We start from the raw sequence: 17,986 nt of genomic DNA, 5'->3' as shown, positions 1-17,986 counted from the left end.
ACAGCTTTTTTGCCTGTGTACTTACGGGTCACTTTCAGGGTGGCACTGACTTGGTCATTGCCGCAGACAAATGTGTATTCTGCGGAGTCCTCTGTGCTGGTGTTCATGATGATCAGCTGGTGGAGTTTCCCTTGCACGACTATCTTGAACTTCTCACTCATCTCAATCTCCACGCCATTCTTCAGCCACATGGAAGGGACATTGAAGTGGGACACCTCACACTCAAAGGAGGCATTTTTCGTCTCAGGTACCTCAATGTTTTTCATGGTTTTTGTAATATGCAATGCTTGGGAAAACCAAAGAGTATTTCAGTTAGTATATATTATTTTTTTAAAAAGCGGATGAAACCAACCAACCAAAAAATGAACACATGCGGATCATCTAGGGAAACGCCATAGGGGGCTGTCTCATACTTACTCTCCACGAAAAGTTTAGCTTTGCATTCCAATTGTCCCACCACCGCTGTATATTCCCCAGCATCCGAGGGGGAAATATGCTGCAGCATCAGTTTGTGGACCTTCCTTTCTGAGACCAGTCTGTGTTTGTCACTTGGCTTAATCTCCACATTCTTGTGGAACCATTTTACTGGAACCGTGTCATGGGAAACACTAACTTCGAAGGCAACGGTGGCATTTTCCAAGGCGGTCACATCTTTTGGCTTTTTAATGATCTTGACAGCTAATGAGGAAAGTTGAAACAATTCAGGGATATGGGTTAACTTAGCGGTAACCATTAACCGGCTACTTGTAAAGTGTTTCTGAATCAACTTACTCTCAACGTGCAGTCTGGCACTGGCTCCTAGCTTTCCAAGCTTGAAGCCATACACGGATTCATCCACAACAGCACAGTTTTTAATCCTCAGAGTGTAAACTGTTCCTTTGACCGAGATGTCATACTTGTCATTGGATCGTAGCACAACCCCATTTTTGATCCATTGGACACCCTTTACGTTAGGGTGTGTGAGTTCCACAGTGAAAACAGCATCCTGTGTCTCTGTCACCGTGAGGTTCTTCAGAGTCTTCTTAATTTTGACAGCTGGAGACAAATTTATGATTTATTTAGGAAATAAAGATGGTATCATCAAGTAAAAGAATTCCTGGAATGAGATCATTACCTGGTCATCTTGCAAAAGAATGGTTATCAAAACTTTTGTGGTTTATGCAGCACCTCTATTTTAAAAGATACCTTGAGATTATTTACGAAAACCTGGAATCCAGTTTAAAATGTACACTGTGCAATGATTTTTCTACACTTGAATGAGATGAAGTTTGCACAGCTGTATACTAATAGCTTAATAGACTGGAGAAGAACAAAAGAAGGGTGGAGAATGAGAGCATCTCATTAAGCTGTTCCTCCAAGCTGGAACCTAAGAAATGGCTTCTGCACAGAAACACATCTTATAAGCAATTTTGTGCCCTGTGTATATGGTTTAGAAAGTTTGGAGAGTTTATAATGATTTTATGAAATCATGATTCATGACATCCAAAATAATTATACCATTGACTTTTAAAACGAGAGCCATCAAGAAGATAATATAATGTGGAATGGATAAATCTGTTATTATATCACTAACCTTCAACTTTGAGTTTGGCAGATGTTTTGGAGGTGGCCACCTTGTAGGTATATTCTCCCATGTCATCTAATTTGGTGGCAGCAATGATCAGTCTCCTTTTGTGGTCATCAGATTCACTTCTGATGTTGTTACTCAGCGGTAGGTGTTTGCCATCCTTCAGCCATTCTCCTTCAGCATCTGGGTTGGCAACTTCACATTCAAACACAGCTTCCTGTGATTCAGCCACAGTCTGATCGGTGAGTGGCTTGGAGATGGCCCCCCCTTTGGAACAAGAGAAGTACAAGTGTGAGTCCTTTAAAAAAATATTTATACAAAAAGGAAATCTTTGCACAATTAAATATCAAATTTTAAAACATGATTTTGAATATAATGAACTGTCGAATAGAATTATCGTTGCCCATATTGAGAAGGTATCACAGAAACCCCTATTCTAAGTTTGCATGACTGATAAGGAAAATACTGGAATCAGGAAGGTTTTGCAAAGGGAAAGCAACCGGTAAATTACTACTGAATTCTAAGAACCATACCACATGGATGGCCTCTAACTCAATTCCTTCTTCAAAAGCATTCTACCTAGTCTTCTAAGGATTGTTTCCTGCAAATGTGTCTAATATTTGATTGGGAAAAGATGTGCTAAACAAAATATACAGTCATCAATGTTTCTGTAAGATAAGAGATTCTTATGTACTAAAAAAATCACTATTTTAACAACTGTCATCTCTTTTATGAAGCTTCCCCCTTTGTCTCCATGGCCATCATTCACTGGCAGAAAAAATTGCTCCTTCAGCAAGTTAGTTACTGATGTATCTGTCCCTCTCTAAAAATTGTGAATTCCTCAAGAAAAAATATCATGCCTCATTTGTTTTTGTGTCCTGTGCTTCTAGCAGTCCTTGCCTATGGTAGAGCCTTAAAAAATGTTGAGTGAAATAATATAAGGGCTCATAGTTTTTTCTTGTTTGCACACATTTAAAAACATGCAATTTATATTACACATGTCAGAGTGTAGGATCCAAAATTTTGTTTCAGAAGTGTTTTTCATAGTCAAATATCTGCAGAAATATTATAATGTAATAAAGCATAATCTAGGTAACTCATACGAAGTGGGACACACAATTCCCATATGGACTACACAATTTAATCTCGATGTCATATCTCAACTCCTCAGTAATTAAATTGTAATAAACCAAGCAAATTAATGATGACTTCTAGTTTTTTTCTTAGCAATTGATTTATGCTTTTGGTTCTCCATTTTGAAACTAGGGATTTCTGCTGAATGAGAATGGTCTACTTCATGTCACAAGAAAGAGATATACAGATACATTGAGTTATATTTTAAAATTTTCACTGGGTTCATAAAACAAGTATGAAGGGAACAAAAGAAACAAAAGTTGAAGAAATAAGAATGATTAAAAAAAAAGAAATACACCTTTAGAGTAGGAAAGTTTAAATAAAGCTCAGTTCAACAAATGTTTATCGATCATCTATCACGTGCAATATGTTAGAGAACAAAGATGGGAAAGAAGCAAAATTCCAGATTGGAAGAGTTTATACTCTGGTGTGAGAAGAAGAAATGGGCAATGAGAAAAGTATGTGATAAAGGCCATGGAAGAGACACACACAAAACAATCCTGAGGTTGCTGGAGTAAGATCTTATACAAATGAGAAGATTAAGGAAGGCTTCACAAAAAGATGGCATTTGAGGTAGGTCTCCCTAGAAGCACATGGTGGGGAAAGTGTTGAGGGGACTCCTGACTTTGAGAACAGCATAAGCAGAGGCATGGAAGAAGGAACCTGATGGGAATTTGGAAGGAAATGGGCCACAATTTCTTAAATTGAAATAAGTACCCCACATAAGAACTCAGATTGAATGACAAATGTACCAACCTGCCACAGTAAGTTTTCCAGATGTCATATTTTCTCCAGCAAAAAATGTATATTTTCCTTCATCATCTTTCATCATATTTAGAACTGTCAGCTTATATATTTTTCCATGAGCTTCAATTTTATATTTGGAACTGGGTGTGATTTCTTTGTCCTTAAAATTCCACAAAACATCAATTCCTGAGTGGGATAGCTCAACTTCTAAGACCACATTTTGGGTTTCTGTACAGGTAAGGTCACGAAGACCTCTGATAATTTTAATTTCTGGGGAAAAAGAAAATAAACACTTGGTTAATATTACACTGGGAAAATAGAATGCTTAAAACTATAATAAGTTAAATGGAAGAATCCTTACTTTCCACAGAAAGATCACAGCTAGTTTCGACTCTGCCAACCATCAGCTTGTAAGGTCCTTCATCTGAGGCGTGGGTCCGGTTAATCACTAGTCGCTGCTTAGTGCCTTTGACGATGGCTTGTACACGATCATCAGGCTTGATTTGTTCATCATTTAAGTACCATTTAACAGAAGTCACATCAGGGACTGAGACCTTGCATTCGAGCACAGCCTTGGTACCCTCAATCACATTAACATCCTTCAGAGGTGTTATCACTTCAACACCTGCAAAACCACACAGACACAGACACACACACACAGACACAGACACACACACACACACACACATTTATTAATGTGAATTTTGTTTTAAATGCCTGCTAATTAAAGTTTTCTACCTCACTTAAAAATATACACATAAAAATATGTAAGTTGCACTCACTGTAGACAGAGACACGCCCACTGGTTGATAGTCCAAGGGATGGAATGGTGAAGGAGTAATTTCCAGCATCCTCTTTAGTCATGTCTTCAATAAGCAGCATATGTGACTGTTTGTCTATCACAATGTGAACCCTGTCACTAGGCTGTACTTCTTGGCCATCTTTCATCCAGACACCTTCCACATTCTCTAAGGAGACCTTAACTTCAAGCTGAACAATGTCACCTTCACAGACTTTTTGATCACTAAGTCCTTGTAGAATAGCAATGGGACGGGCTGTGAAATATGGGGAGAAAAGTGAAAGTTATGATCATTTCTTATCAATAAGCCATAATGATATTCCCTTCAGGCCAAAAAGAACAGGCAGACTTACGTTTCATCTTTAGTTTACAGGTTGTCTTTTTCCCATCGACAACAAAGGTGTATTCTCCCTGGTCCTCTTTGGTCACATCCTTAACTGTGAGGTTCTGACGTCCACGGCGAGATGTAATTGTGTATTTACCATTGGATTTCAGCTCCACACCGTTATGATACCATTTGCCTTCTATATTTTCTGGGGATATAATGCACTCTAACTCTCCTGAAAATGATTCTGGAACTTCTATATCCTGAAGTTCCTTCACAAACTCAACAACTGCACCTGAGGCATAAGATAAAGAGAAGTTAATTTTTCTTGAGAGTTACACATCTAGACTTAGGGTAGAAAAAATTCCTTGTAAGTCTCTTAAATCCCCCCATGCTATCAGGAATATTCTTAATGTGTACCTGCTGATGAACTGAGGAATATATTTTCAATAAAAAAAGTTATTTTATTTAAAAATTTTTTTAAAACAGAATTTTATTTCAATGTAAAAATTTAAAAATAAGGCATGAAAATAACCTTGATTTTTAAAAATCCAAATTGTCATTAACGTGAGAGAAGAATGTCATGTCATGCCATCCAATAATTTTGAAATAAAAATTTTGAAAAAAAAATAAAAATCCAAATTGTCAATAATCTCAATTAGTGGTATACATTCAGGAATCTTGCTATGGAGGTTATATTCAACTCCCACATAGTTCTTTTTATAAAAGGAAAATTGCAAAGCTAATTTAATCACATACTAAGGGTGACTTTAGAACTTAAGTAAATGGCGAAATTATTATTTACTACCTTCGACGATAAGTTTCGCTGTTGTTTTTACATTTTCATCTTCCACAAGTACACAGCTATAGTCTTCAGCATCAGATGTGTCAATCGTCAGTATGGACAGGAAGTGAACCTTTCTGTCAGAGTGCATCCTATATTTATCTCCCGTGTGAACCTCCACACCATCTTTATACCATTTCACTTTGACAAATGGCTCTGAAGTTTCACATTCAAAGGTTGCCATGGTGTCTTTTTCCTTAGCAACAACATCTTGTAATTCCTGTGTGAAAATGATCGATTGCTTGGCTACAAGAAAAGGGGGGAAAAAGACATTATATTAAATTCACAATTTGAATAATGGGAAAATAAAATAAAAAGAAATACACCAATGGATATTCATGGATAAATAGAGACAGATCCATCAAACCAAAGACATCGAAATTACCTTGGACAAGTAAGAATGCATGGCTTGAGGTTTCTCCAGCTATGTTGATGGCTTTCACCATGATGCTGGCAGAATCCTCAGCAGTCACGTCTCTTATGACCAGTTCACAAACATTGTCTTCGGGCCAGTACCAGTAGATTCGGTCAGAGCGTTCGATCTTTACCCCATTTTTGTACCATTCACATTCAGGATCTGGTTTTCCCACCACTCTGACCCGGAAGTGTGCGTCAGATCCTTGGCCCACTGTTTGGCTTTGGATTCTTTCAAAGATTTTAGGAGCTTCCATACTAGGACTTAGTTCAATTTTATCAGGTTTAAAAGTTGGGATAGTGATTTTGCCTTCTTCAGCAAGGGCTTTCTTTTCCTCTTCAGTTAATTCTTTGGTCCAGTGGAGAAGTTCATCTTTTGTCTTTCTTAGGAGTTCTTCATAGGATTCATCCTTCTTACGAGACTTGAGCTCCACAGCAGTAATTGCTTCATAATATCCCTCCTCAGTTCTGCGCTTGAATTTACTGCGCAGCTCTTCTGACTCTTCAGGTACCTTTTCATGGGTAATTCTTTCAGCCCTTTTCAACTTCACAACTTCCTTGGTTTCAGTGGTATCAACAGGTCTATCTACTTTTTGTACTTCAAACTGAAGTTTTCCAGGTTCATGTACATGAAACTCGGGCTTTGGTTCAGGGGCTCGTCTGAGGACAGACCTAAAATCTTCCCTCTGTTGGATCTCAAGTTTCACTTTATGCTCTATCACACCTTCAGGATTTTCTGCGGTAACCTTGACTTCCCCTGTATCGTATGATTTGCAGTCCACGATGTCCAAATAATGAATGCCATCATAACGAACTCTGAACCTTTTGCTTTTGCGAATGAGCTGTCCATTGAGGTACCAGTTGACTTTGGGTTGAGGGTAACCGGTCACTCGGCAACGGAATCTAGCGGTCTCCCCTTCAAGTACTCTTATTGGCTCTGGGAACAAAACAATGTCTGGCTTTTGCTTCTCTTTTTGATCTGTTGTTACACCTGTAAGAGCACCTTCATGAGCCATCCTCTCTAACTCTTCAATTCTTTGTAAGCCTTTCCTCCCCTCAGGCAATTGAGACTCTTCTACAAGACTTTTTTCATCTTTAACAATAAGTGTAGCAGATGTGTGATCTGTTCCATATTTGTTAGTAGCTCTACAAGTAATGATACCACTGTCTCTGGAATATGCAACCCCATAATCAAGGCTGCAATACCCAAACTCATTGATCATACGGAGCCTGTTGGCTGCTTCAAGTGGCTTCCCATCATGGAGCCATTCCACCACCATTGTTGGGTCACCAATTGGTGTTAGCCTACACTCAAAGTGGGCGGGCCCAAAGCGCTTGAGTCTTAAGGAAGTGAGTTTTTTCTTGAAAAATGGTTTCTGTTGTTTCTCTTTATCGTAGAGGTCACCCTCTTCCCATTGCTCTTGACCATATCGCATATGGAGGGGCTCCAGTTCTGGGGCTGCAATCTCTTTTGCTCTATATGTCCCTCGTGGGATGATTAATTTTCTCTCTGGTTCAGGCTCTGCAAACTCAACTTCAACATTTACTTTGCATCTCGTAGTATCTCTACCAGCCTTATTGATAGCAGTTGCAGTATACCAGGCAGAATCTTGGCTGACAGTGGAATCAATTCTGAGGGCAGCTTCTCCCTTTATGCCTTCAATTCTATAAAAAGGGAAGAAAAATCAATACAGAAGTAGTTATTGCTTCTTTAGTTATTTGGATTTGATAATGAGCTTAGTTTTATTATTTTCAAGCAAACTCACATGATTCTTGGATATTTATGAGGTACAATGATGTCACTGTTTTTCAGCCATACAATGTCAGGGTTGGGATTACCCGTAGCTCTGACTTTCATTTCAAGTCGAGAACCTTCCTTTATATTGACATTTTTTAGTTTTTCCACAAACATTGGTTTTACCTGGTGTTCCACAGCTGGAAGAGAAAGTTTGTGATTCAGAGTGAGTAGGGCTGAAATACCTGTTTATAGCCCAAGTAATAAGGTAGTTTCTTTATTAAGGGCTAATACCTTCCACAGTTAAAATCACTGAAATCGAAGATTTGCCTGCCCTGTTTTGGGCAACCACAGTCCATTCCCCAGAATCACTGGGGGATGCAGGGACAATAATCAGTGATTGGGTACCATCTTCTTTAATGACTACTTTATGGGTATAATCATTGACAATTTGCTGGCCTGTAAAAAATTAAGTAAAAAAGAAAACATAGATTAAAATAGTTCTTTTTAAAAAGTGTTGTACATACATATAAGCTTATTTTTGTGTTTAATGATTTGTAAGTAAAAAATTATCATACTTACCATCATGAAACCAGAAGGTCTCTGGCATAGGTCTACCGACAACCTTTAAGTCAAATCTGGCAGTTTGTCCTTCTAAACATTTGAAAGAAGCAGGCTTTAACACAAAGACTGGCTTATACAGTCTCTCAAGTTGTGACTCATCTGTTTCCTCCAGCCGACGTCCAGGGGACATTCTTGCAGGGGACATCCGTGCAGGTGACATCCTTGCAGGGGACATGCGTGCAGGAGACATGCGTATAGGAGATCTACTCACTGAACGTGGAGAGATGGATCTGAAAAACAAAACAGAATATTCTCATGAGGCACAGAGAAAACAAAGCAAAATAAACAAACCCCCTTCTTAATGTTATTTTAGAATATACTTCATATATTATTAGAAGGCACTTCAAACTCACTGGGATCCAAAACAGAATACATTATTGTTGCCCCCAAATCTATGTTTTCCATATATCCTCAATCCCAGTCAGTATTATTCAACACAGTCAAGTACTCAGCCTTAAAATCTTGGAATAATTCTTAATACAGTCTTTCCATCATTACCTGAATTAGTCACCAAACCCTTCTGATTCAACTGCTAAAACATCTCAATAAATGTTGGTCAGTTAAATAACCCAATGAATAAATTTATAGAAAAAGAGAAATATAATTTTTTATCCAAGGGAAGGGAAAACATAGAAATTATATTTGAAAAAAACCAAAAACCTATTTGCCCATTGCAGCCAGACTGGCTTGGATTGAATTTCAAGTGCTGGCACAATCAGGGCTGGTGAACTAAGACAATTTTTATAGGCTCACAAAGATTAAGTGCCCCCACTTCTAAAATAGTAATAAGAATACCTACATTGCAGGGTTGTTGTATAAATTAGAGATAACTTATGTAAAATCAGGTATTAAGTAAACCTTTATAGTTTTCATCATATTGGTTCTAGCACCAGCAAATGAATAGCATGCCACACTAATGACAATGCTTTGCTCACCTGGCACAGGGGCAAGAAGTAAAAACTCTTGGCATCATCTGAATTGCAAATGGCAAGTTTTGGTGTTATCTCCACTTTTTTGGCCCCCACACAACAGCAATTTGCTATTGGGATATTTGGTGTTTTAAACAATTTAAACGTTAATCAACCCAAATTGTTCTGAGTCTTACCTTATTCTGCTCACTGATTCTGGCGTAGGTATGTAAGTCGGAGCACTGAGAGGTGCAGCAGGTTCCACATACAATTTCCCTGAGCAAATTGCATTTCCCTTAATATTGCTGGCAAATGCGGTGTAGATGCCTTCATCTTCTGGAAGAACAACAGGTATTCGCAGACTAGCTCTGCCATCTTGCAGAAAGTCCATTTGGTATCTCTCTCCATGTTTGATGCGCTTGCCATCTTTGTACCATGCAATCTGCAAATAATATGCATATTTGAAAAAAATTAGATAAAATAGTTATTGTAGATGATGTATATCTTTATTGTAGTGTGGATGCATGATGTTTATTTTTTTACCTTGGGTAATGGATAGCCAGACATCTTGCAATGAAAAGTAACACCCATTCCCTCAAGAATTCTATAATTCTTGATTCTTAAATCAAATCCTGCTTCAATAGCTTCAGATTCAGAAATGTCAACTGCCATCTTTTCTTCTCCATCTTCTTCAAGAAGTTCTTCTAATGTAGTCTTTATTATTCTGTATTCAATTTCTTTGATGAGCCTCTCTTCAAAGGAAGAAATATGGAATTCCTATGTAGTAAAAAAGATGACAGTTTGTTAAAAATATATAAATCTTGACAGACAGAAATGCTTTAAGACTATTAGTTTCAGGGGCACCTTGGTCGCTTAGTTGGTTAATCATCCAACTCTTAATTTTGGCTCAGGTCATGATCTCGCGGTTCATGAGATTGAGCCCCATGTGGGACTCTGCGCTGACAGTGCGGAGCCTGCTTGGTATTCTCTCTCTCTCCCTCTCTCTGTGCCCCTTCCCTGCTCATGCACATGCTGTCTTTTAAAATAAGTAAATTAACTTTTTAAAAAAGAGTATTAGTTTCAGAGATAAGGATCCAAGTTTTGGGGGGAAAATCTAGGAAGATTTTTGTTTGTTTTTGTTTTTCAGTGAGAATTATAGGAGTCCCTGTTTTGTTTTCTAATCTGCATTACCATCATCTCTGTCAGTTCATGCTGTGGCATCTTGGGTCAATGACATTCTAAAGGCACAGGTTACTTTGGGATGCTCATTCTACAGATGAAGGGATTTGGGCAGCAGTGGACCTGGTCATTCTAATATTTATCTTTTCCTGCATATATAGAATCCTTATTTCTAAAACCACATTATGCAGCAGGTCATGAAGGTTAAGGAAACTCATCGGCAGTGAACTTGGAGCTAATAACTATAGCCCAATCCTTACCCCATCACCTGACAATGAAAATATCAAACAAAAAGAGGGGCACCTTGGAAGGAAAGTGTAATTTATGAGATGATTTGCTTGGTCATTATTCTTATACTCACCTGTTCTTCTACGAAAGTTCTGACCATTACAGTATCTTTGGCCATTTTTTTCCTAATTAAGGCCTGTTCTTTTTCATACTCTTTTTCATAATCAGAGTAGAAAAATCCAGGTGCTATTTCTCCAACTTTAGGTTCTTGCACAAATGCAGTCATTTGTGTTTGGTAAAGCATTTCTTGCTGGGACTTCATCAGTGACTCATAATCAGCTAGGAGTTAAAAACAGAAGTTGTTTTAAAGTTTTGACTGAAATTCCAGTATAGTTAACATACAGTGTGATATTACTTTCAGGTGTATACTAAGGTGATTCAACAATTCCATCTGACAGCCAGTGATGGTCAAGACAAGTGCCCTCCTTTATCCCCATCACCTATTCCACCCATCCCCCCAGCCACCTCCCCTTCAGTAACCAGCAGTGTGTTCCACACAGTTAAGAGTCTGTTTCTTGGTTTGTCTCTCTCTCCCTCTCTTTCTCTTTCTCCCCTTTGCTCATTTGTTTTAAGAACATAAGTTAATTTTTAATGTTCTCATGAAAAAGCCTTCATGCCACTTCATTCAGGCAAGCCCTACACTAGAGAAAGTTGATAATCAAAAGCCAGATTTTCTAAATTTTACTCTCAAGGTGCTCAATATCTGTGAGATTGAAATTCAAAAACAAACTTGCCTTGACAAGTCAAAGCAGCCGGTACTGTTGTAGAAAGAATTTTATGTTAGCAGTCAGTTCTTTAGGAACTATCCTGGGGGTCTTCCTAATTTGCCATGTGGCTTTTGGCAATTCATCTATCTTCCTGGGTCTTGAGTGCTCTATCTGCTAAATTAGGATAATATCCTAACTTTCTCTAAGGGGTATTGGGCAGGTCAAATGAGACAAAACATGGGATGGTCGGCTGTAAATGTGAACAATTAAGGGAAAGTAAATGTGACCCACAGATACATTCAGTTTGGCCTGAATGCCATTATGCTTTTTGTCCAATTACTTATGAATCCTGAAAAATCTTGATTTCCAAGTTTTCTTTAAAATACCAGAAACTCTAGGAACATTGAGCCTGGCAGGTATGTGCCTGGTCACAACACAGTGGAGGCAGGGAACGACTGCCCCCTTGAGGCGGGGCATATGCTCTCCAGTTTGCCACTATCTTCCTACCACTCACTGATATTATCTGTCTGGATCTAGAAGGCAGCGAGGTGTGGAGTCTTTGCATCTTTGAAGGCACGATATGCCTAGAAATGAAGGCACCAGAAACTTCGTGCCAGAACCATGATGTTTAGCACCAGCATGGCTTTTGAGGCCACGTGGTCTAAAACATTTTCTGTATAGCTGAGGCCAAGAGAGGGTAGCGATGGGGACAGAGCCAGAATCAGAACTGGGATATTTTAATAGGTCTTTGATAAACACACAACAGTGCTACTTCCCTGCATTTCCATTCCTATCAGGCACATAGGAAGTACTAAGGGCTGCATTTACCTTCTTCCAGCAGGGAGGCAGAGGCAGAAGTCTCACCATGCTTATTACGAATAACAATAGTGTATTCTCCAGCATCATCGGCAAAAGTCATTGAAATCACCAGTCTGCACTCTCCAGTTTGTTTGTTGTAACTCACTTTGTATCTTTATGGAAATGAACATACATAAAATTCACTCACAAATAACCCTATGTGAATAAACAAACCCTCATGTGGATCTATGGTATAAAATTCAATGATCTTAAACATGAGACCAAGCTCCATATAGAATATAAGATTGCTGAAAATGGAGGAAAGTGCACGGACATGAGTAATGAGGGACAAACAACTTAAACTTTTCATTTTGAATAAGGCTCATATATTCTTTGAAATAAACGATAGAATATAATACCACTAGAATCAACCACATGGAAAGGGCTTCGGTGCTTATGCAAATGATGAGGTCATTTAAACACTTGGGTATTTCTCTTTGTTCAGTATTTTGCTCCTTGTTTCATGTGAAGATCAAATGAATGATCAAAACAATACATTCCTTTAAATATTTCAATTTTAAGCCTCTGGTATACTATATTTCTTCTTATTAAGACATAAGAGGTACATTTTTAGATGATTTGTCTCAAGCTGCAGAAAATTCAAAGCTAAATTTTACATTCAATTATAACAAATTTATTAGCACAGATTTTCATGTATAACTTTCTTCTTCATTACATGACCCTTGTTCTTTTCTCTTTTAGTGACTTAATTATTATGCATTTCTGCTGAATGCTGTCTTAGACGCTTTCTAGAAGAACACGTGTATGTGTGTAAAAATCCACATTTTCTCTATTTCACTGGCGCTATACATGAATCAAACTAGAGTATAAAGAAATTTATATTCTATCCACTTTGGTCACACAGCTTTGTTCCTCGGTGAGACTGTGCAAAAATTTCAAAATAGCTGAAAACATACCCTAAAGTTTCCATAATAAAAGAGCCTACATTTGGGGGATGGTAGGGTAGGTATATCCCACCTCTCTCTAGGCTTCCTTATACATATCATACAAATCACAGAGAACTCTATCAGTCAGCCATCAACATACCTGTATCCCGTGGTGAGAGGGACACCAGATTTTTTCCAGTAGACATGGGGCTTTGGATTGCCACCAACCTGACATTCAAACACAACACTCCCACCTTCCACCAGTTTCTGGACCACTGGTTTTGTAATAAAGAAAGGAGCGGCGGGTTCTCCGGGGGCTGCTTGTTCCTCTGTGATGCTGGTATCAGTCATTACCACATCTCTTGACTCTACCAAGCTGGAAAGAGAATTCCCTTAAAATTAGCGTCTGGGCTGTAATTTGCCAATACCAAATCAAAACCATCCTAGAACAAAAGCAGAAGAATGGTTTTACCGTTTCTCTTCCGTGGTAAATTTCTCAGCCACGGTGGTTGTTTCCTTTTCAAACTCTTCTGATGCTGGAAGAAGACAGAAGTCTCTAATTTAAGTCGGGCATTTAGTCTGTTTTGTTAGTGACCTCTGGTTAGCATGACAGTTAAGTTGACCCCTTAATCTAGCCCCAGATCCCACAGAGGACACCATTATAGGATGTGCAGAAACCGTATTGTGGAAAGAAATGTCGGCTGAGAGTAAAATGGCAGGTACAGACGGGTGGTGGGAGTGTGGCCACAAACCTTGCACAGCTAGATAGCAGGATGTGCTGACGGTCCCAGCCTCATTCACAGCACTGCAAGTAAATCGACCGCTGTCTTCCGCAAAGGCTTCTCGGATCATAAGACAAGCGATTCCACTCTGGAAGGTTATCTGGAAATCAATGGAACTTTCTATTTGGTAGTCTTCCCTGTACCATGTCACTTTTGGGGATGGGTATCCAGAGATGTGGCACTCCAAGGTCACGGATTCACCTTCTATAACAGTCACATTTTTTAAGCCCTGAGGAGAGAAGAAAAAGGAAATACTGATAACATGTACATATTCATTAATCATCTCTATAAGTTATAACAAGTGTCAGGGTTTGCACATTCTAATGGCCCTAAAATGTTTTCAAAGGTCAAGACTGTAGAAATATTAGTAAAGAGACTCCCCTGAAAAGTTATTTCCTAACTTGAAATACATGTAAGGTGTTTCCAAGTTCATAAGGCAGAACTATATTAACACCATTTAATGGGACAACTCCGTACCCTCTGTCATTCTCACATATTTAAATCCCAACGGGACCTAAAGGCTCAGTGGCAAATGCTGCCCCTTCACCAAGCTTTCCATGCTATCTCCAACTGGAAGTACTCTATTCTTCCTCTGTCGGGGTGCTTATCACCGTCTAGATTTTGCCTATTTATGTACATTTTCCTTAATAGTAAGGCTAAAAATTCAAAGAGGGCTGGGTTAGTCTTCACATCTCCATAACGCTCCCAGTAATCCCTTAGACCTAATAGAAGCTCAATAAGCCTACAGACTATGTGACCGATCGTTGTCTCACAGAATTCCCCCTTTTCTTGCCAAATAGTGTGCCATCTTAAAATTAGCATTTGTGAACTCACTAATGCCGTTTTCCAGTTGAAGAAACTGATCTTTGCATACATGAAAATATCTGACCAGATATGTGTATGGTCCAACACAATCAATTTCATCACTCACCGAGACCAAAGTTGGTGGAGTAACAGGGATTTCAACAGGTGCAGGTACTCTTGCTGTTTCTGTTACCTACAAATATTACAAAGGACGTTACAAAAATGCCCGTGGCATAAGGGGCAATCTCATCAACTCTTAACCCATGCAAAATTATAAAAATAATTTGAGGAAAAAGAACTCTGACCCACACCAGACTCAATAAAATTACGTTGGAGCACAGTAAAGGACAGGTAGGATGCCTGGCTGAGTACTACTGTAGCACAAACTGGCCGTGCGTCCGACCCTGCTCAAGAGGAATGGGTCAAGAGATAGTGTGCGATCCAGTGACTGACCTTGGCTTCACGCTCATGCAGTACTTTGAAGCGCTCTTCATGGACTGCGCCACCAGTGATGCTCACCCCTACCTCCTTTTTCACTTCAACGCCAGCTTGACTCTTGTAAGTGTCTGGCGTGTCGGCGAAAGGGAACTGCGGAGAGGGGGTGGGTTCTGCTCTCACTCTCGCCTCGGCAGGCTTCACAGTGGGTGCCTTCACCGACTTGGTGATCTTCTGAGCAGAAGACGTGGCTGACAACTCTTTCTGTAATGTGGCGATAGCGCTACCGGCTATCGATGCCTAAATGGAAAGGGAACAATCTGCGTCATGGTTCAGAAGTACGTGGCTACTATCACTCATCCTGTGGTGGGTAGGAGTCTATGTTCTATATGGTCTGTCTTTCAATGCTCTCATTCTCACTTTTACGGTTAATGGAAAGTCAGTTAGGGATGAGCTGGTTATAAAGCTCATTGTCATTCCTGCCAGTTTATAAAATACGTTTGAAACTATTTTTCTTGGGGCGCCTGGGTGGCTCAGTTGGTTAAGCATCCGACTTCGGCTCAGGTCATGATCTCGCGGTTAGTGAGTTCGAGCCCCGTTTTGGGCTCTGTGCTGACAGCTCAGAGCTTGGATCCTGCTTCAGATTCTGGGTCTCCCTCTCTCTCTCTGCCCCTCCCCCACCCCCCTCATACTCTGTCTCTCTCTCAAAAATAAAATAAACAGTAAAAAAATGGAAAATATTTTTCTTAGAGAGTTGTATTTAGAGCTCCTTATTTTATTCTCTCATCATAAAGGGACAATGGAGCTTCTAAAGTTCAGTGACCAATTTTCACTTAACCATCCTGAAAATACTACAGTGGGAAATTCAGAATCAGGAAATTATTAAAATATTTGGTAAATTCCTAAGAACTACTTGACAATAGTTTAAAATTGTAAAGTTTCAGCTTCAGGTCTGTGTGGAAGGTAAAAACAGAGACATTACAAAAATATTTGAAAGGCTATCTCACTCTTTTTATTCTGTCACTGTCTATGGTCATCTGATTTCAATACTGATTTGGGGCTATTCCAAATATAGGTATTAAACGGACTTTAAAATGCTGTGAAGGCACATAAGATTTGCATTCTACGTCTTAGATGTGCATAAGAGGAACAGAGACTAATATTAAGGGTTATTATGTGCTGTCAACTTGCTACCATTTTTGCATGCATTAACTTGCCCCCGATGACAGAGCTAATAGGAGAAGAGCTAGGACACGAATCCAAGGCTGTGTGATTGATTCCACAATCCACCCCCACTACCACACAATCCTACCTCTCTCCATCTTGTTATGTTGCGTATGTGGACATATGATTTCTCAGTGACTGTTATATTGAATATAGGATTTCTCAATGTCTGATTTTTATATTGATACACATTCACAGCTAAGTTACTGTGAAATGTTTCACAGCATAAGGAAAATGAAACTGTACAATGCGCCATCTTTTACAAAATGTGAAACTGAGAGAAGCCTGTACAGATTTGTGTCTTCTCAGAGGTATGGGATAACCACCTTGGCTACTGTGTGCTCACCCTGCTCGGCAAGTTTCAGAAGCCAAACTCCAGGGGCTTGAGAGTCTCTTATGAACGCAAACAGACATCACCAGCAAGAGGCCCACATTGGCCTCCACCAAAGATACAGTACATCGCACATTAGGTATGTATGGCACCTCTGAGCCAGACATTTCTTTGGCATGCTCTTTAACTTCTTACCTCATATCCGTGTTCCGTCTTAGGAACAGAAATTTTTGAAACAGTAAAGTGAGGGCTTGCTGTGCGGGGGCGTTTATCCACATGGACTAATCTTTCAGTTGTTAGATCTGTAGTTTTCTTGATCTGCATTGAAATGAGACTCAATGACACCACTGTCCACCAGACGACCACAGCAGTTAAAATTGCTTTCCCATAAATAGGGTAAAAATCTAGGGGTACAGACTCACCTGTGATGAAATGTGCATTCCCATTTGATCAGTAGTTGTGATATGAGTCTCAGAAGGAGCTTGGATCACTCTAGGCTTGACTGCTTTAGGGACAACGTGGGGTTCCGAGGCTGGACGCTGGGGACGCTCAACAACCTTTGTGGCAGAAATGTGCTCCTTATAGCCATACTCCAAAGTGGTCTGCTGAGCGTACGATTCTTTAGGACGCTCAGGCTCCCTGGGCTCTCTGACACGGGCCTGGTCCACTGCAGCAACAACCGTTGCTACAGCTTCCGCCTTTTTCCCAACGTCCACCTGGAGACAAGGTTTCCGGAATTAATACACAGTAACACCAAGTCAAGCTGGGACATGTTCTCCAAGGATAGTCATTAGGAACAGACAAATGCCTAAAGGTGTGGTAGGCCGATGGCACCTGTGTTATATGGCTGTTAATGTCTCCAGAAATGTAACTCGCAGATACATTTAGGAACTTATTTCATTGATTATTATAATGTAATGGACATCTAGTTAGATACACTCTATATACACCTGTTTAATTAGACAAGACATTAAATCACACAGACACCACATGGGACAACACAGTATGGATACAAAATAGTAAGGAGATTTTGAGTTTTTCTAGGATTTTGTCTGAGGCAGTTAATTAGCACTTGGGAAATCAGAATTTGGGGGATGGTTATCTTCATTGATTATTTTTATTAGCCTGTCAATCATTTAGTCTAGTGTTGTTGCAAAGACAGTAATGATAAAAATACACTCAAAACCATCATAGACCCATCCAGAAAAATCAGTTGCTACAGAGTTGTACGATTGCGTGCAAATCTGAGATAATATGAAAGCTCATGGAACATAGGGAGCATATTAATTTTCTTATGATTCCCTAGGGATAAGAATTTTTAATCTATTAGGAAATATCTTTCTTAAAAAACACAAGTGAAGAGACTGTGATTAAAATGAAAGTGTTAATAATAT

General features: G+C 39.3%; 1 protein-coding gene across 2 annotated transcripts in view; it reads right to left on the bottom strand.

Moving 5' to 3' along the window:
- Positions 1 to 17,986, bottom strand: part of TTN (titin) — a 276,115-nt gene that overhangs the window by 238,004 nt on the left and 20,125 nt on the right. For both annotated transcript variants that reach the window (XM_078451133.2, XM_060621971.3), the window contains exons 14-37: positions 17,015 to 17,308; positions 16,788 to 16,910; positions 15,056 to 15,337; positions 14,730 to 14,795; positions 13,769 to 14,027; positions 13,489 to 13,552; positions 13,177 to 13,392; positions 12,100 to 12,242; positions 10,638 to 10,843; positions 9,641 to 9,874; positions 9,295 to 9,539; positions 8,148 to 8,419; positions 7,860 to 8,024; positions 7,597 to 7,765; positions 5,802 to 7,495; positions 5,381 to 5,662; positions 4,601 to 4,867; positions 4,231 to 4,503; positions 3,810 to 4,073; positions 3,458 to 3,718; positions 1,574 to 1,834; positions 772 to 1,035; positions 418 to 678; positions 26 to 286 (exon numbers count right to left, since the gene is read on the bottom strand). In XM_078451133.2, coding sequence (XP_078307259.2) covers positions 26 to 286; positions 418 to 678; positions 772 to 1,035; positions 1,574 to 1,834; positions 3,458 to 3,718; positions 3,810 to 4,073; positions 4,231 to 4,503; positions 4,601 to 4,867; positions 5,381 to 5,662; positions 5,802 to 7,495; positions 7,597 to 7,765; positions 7,860 to 8,024; positions 8,148 to 8,419; positions 9,295 to 9,539; positions 9,641 to 9,874; positions 10,638 to 10,843; positions 12,100 to 12,242; positions 13,177 to 13,392; positions 13,489 to 13,552; positions 13,769 to 14,027; positions 14,730 to 14,795; positions 15,056 to 15,337; positions 16,788 to 16,910; positions 17,015 to 17,308 — 6,826 coding nt within the window. The remainder of the gene's footprint in view (positions 1 to 25; positions 287 to 417; positions 679 to 771; positions 1,036 to 1,573; positions 1,835 to 3,457; positions 3,719 to 3,809; positions 4,074 to 4,230; positions 4,504 to 4,600; positions 4,868 to 5,380; positions 5,663 to 5,801; positions 7,496 to 7,596; positions 7,766 to 7,859; positions 8,025 to 8,147; positions 8,420 to 9,294; positions 9,540 to 9,640; positions 9,875 to 10,637; positions 10,844 to 12,099; positions 12,243 to 13,176; positions 13,393 to 13,488; positions 13,553 to 13,768; positions 14,028 to 14,729; positions 14,796 to 15,055; positions 15,338 to 16,787; positions 16,911 to 17,014; positions 17,309 to 17,986) is intronic.

Source organism: Panthera onca, chromosome C1 (genome assembly GCF_046562875.1).
Source record: "Panthera onca isolate mPanOnc1 chromosome C1, mPanOnc1 haplotype 2, whole genome shotgun sequence".
Lineage (NCBI taxonomy): Eukaryota > Metazoa > Chordata > Mammalia > Carnivora > Felidae > Panthera > Panthera onca.
Note: the sequence above shows the minus strand (reverse complement) of the source record. Positions and strands in the feature narration are given on the sequence as shown.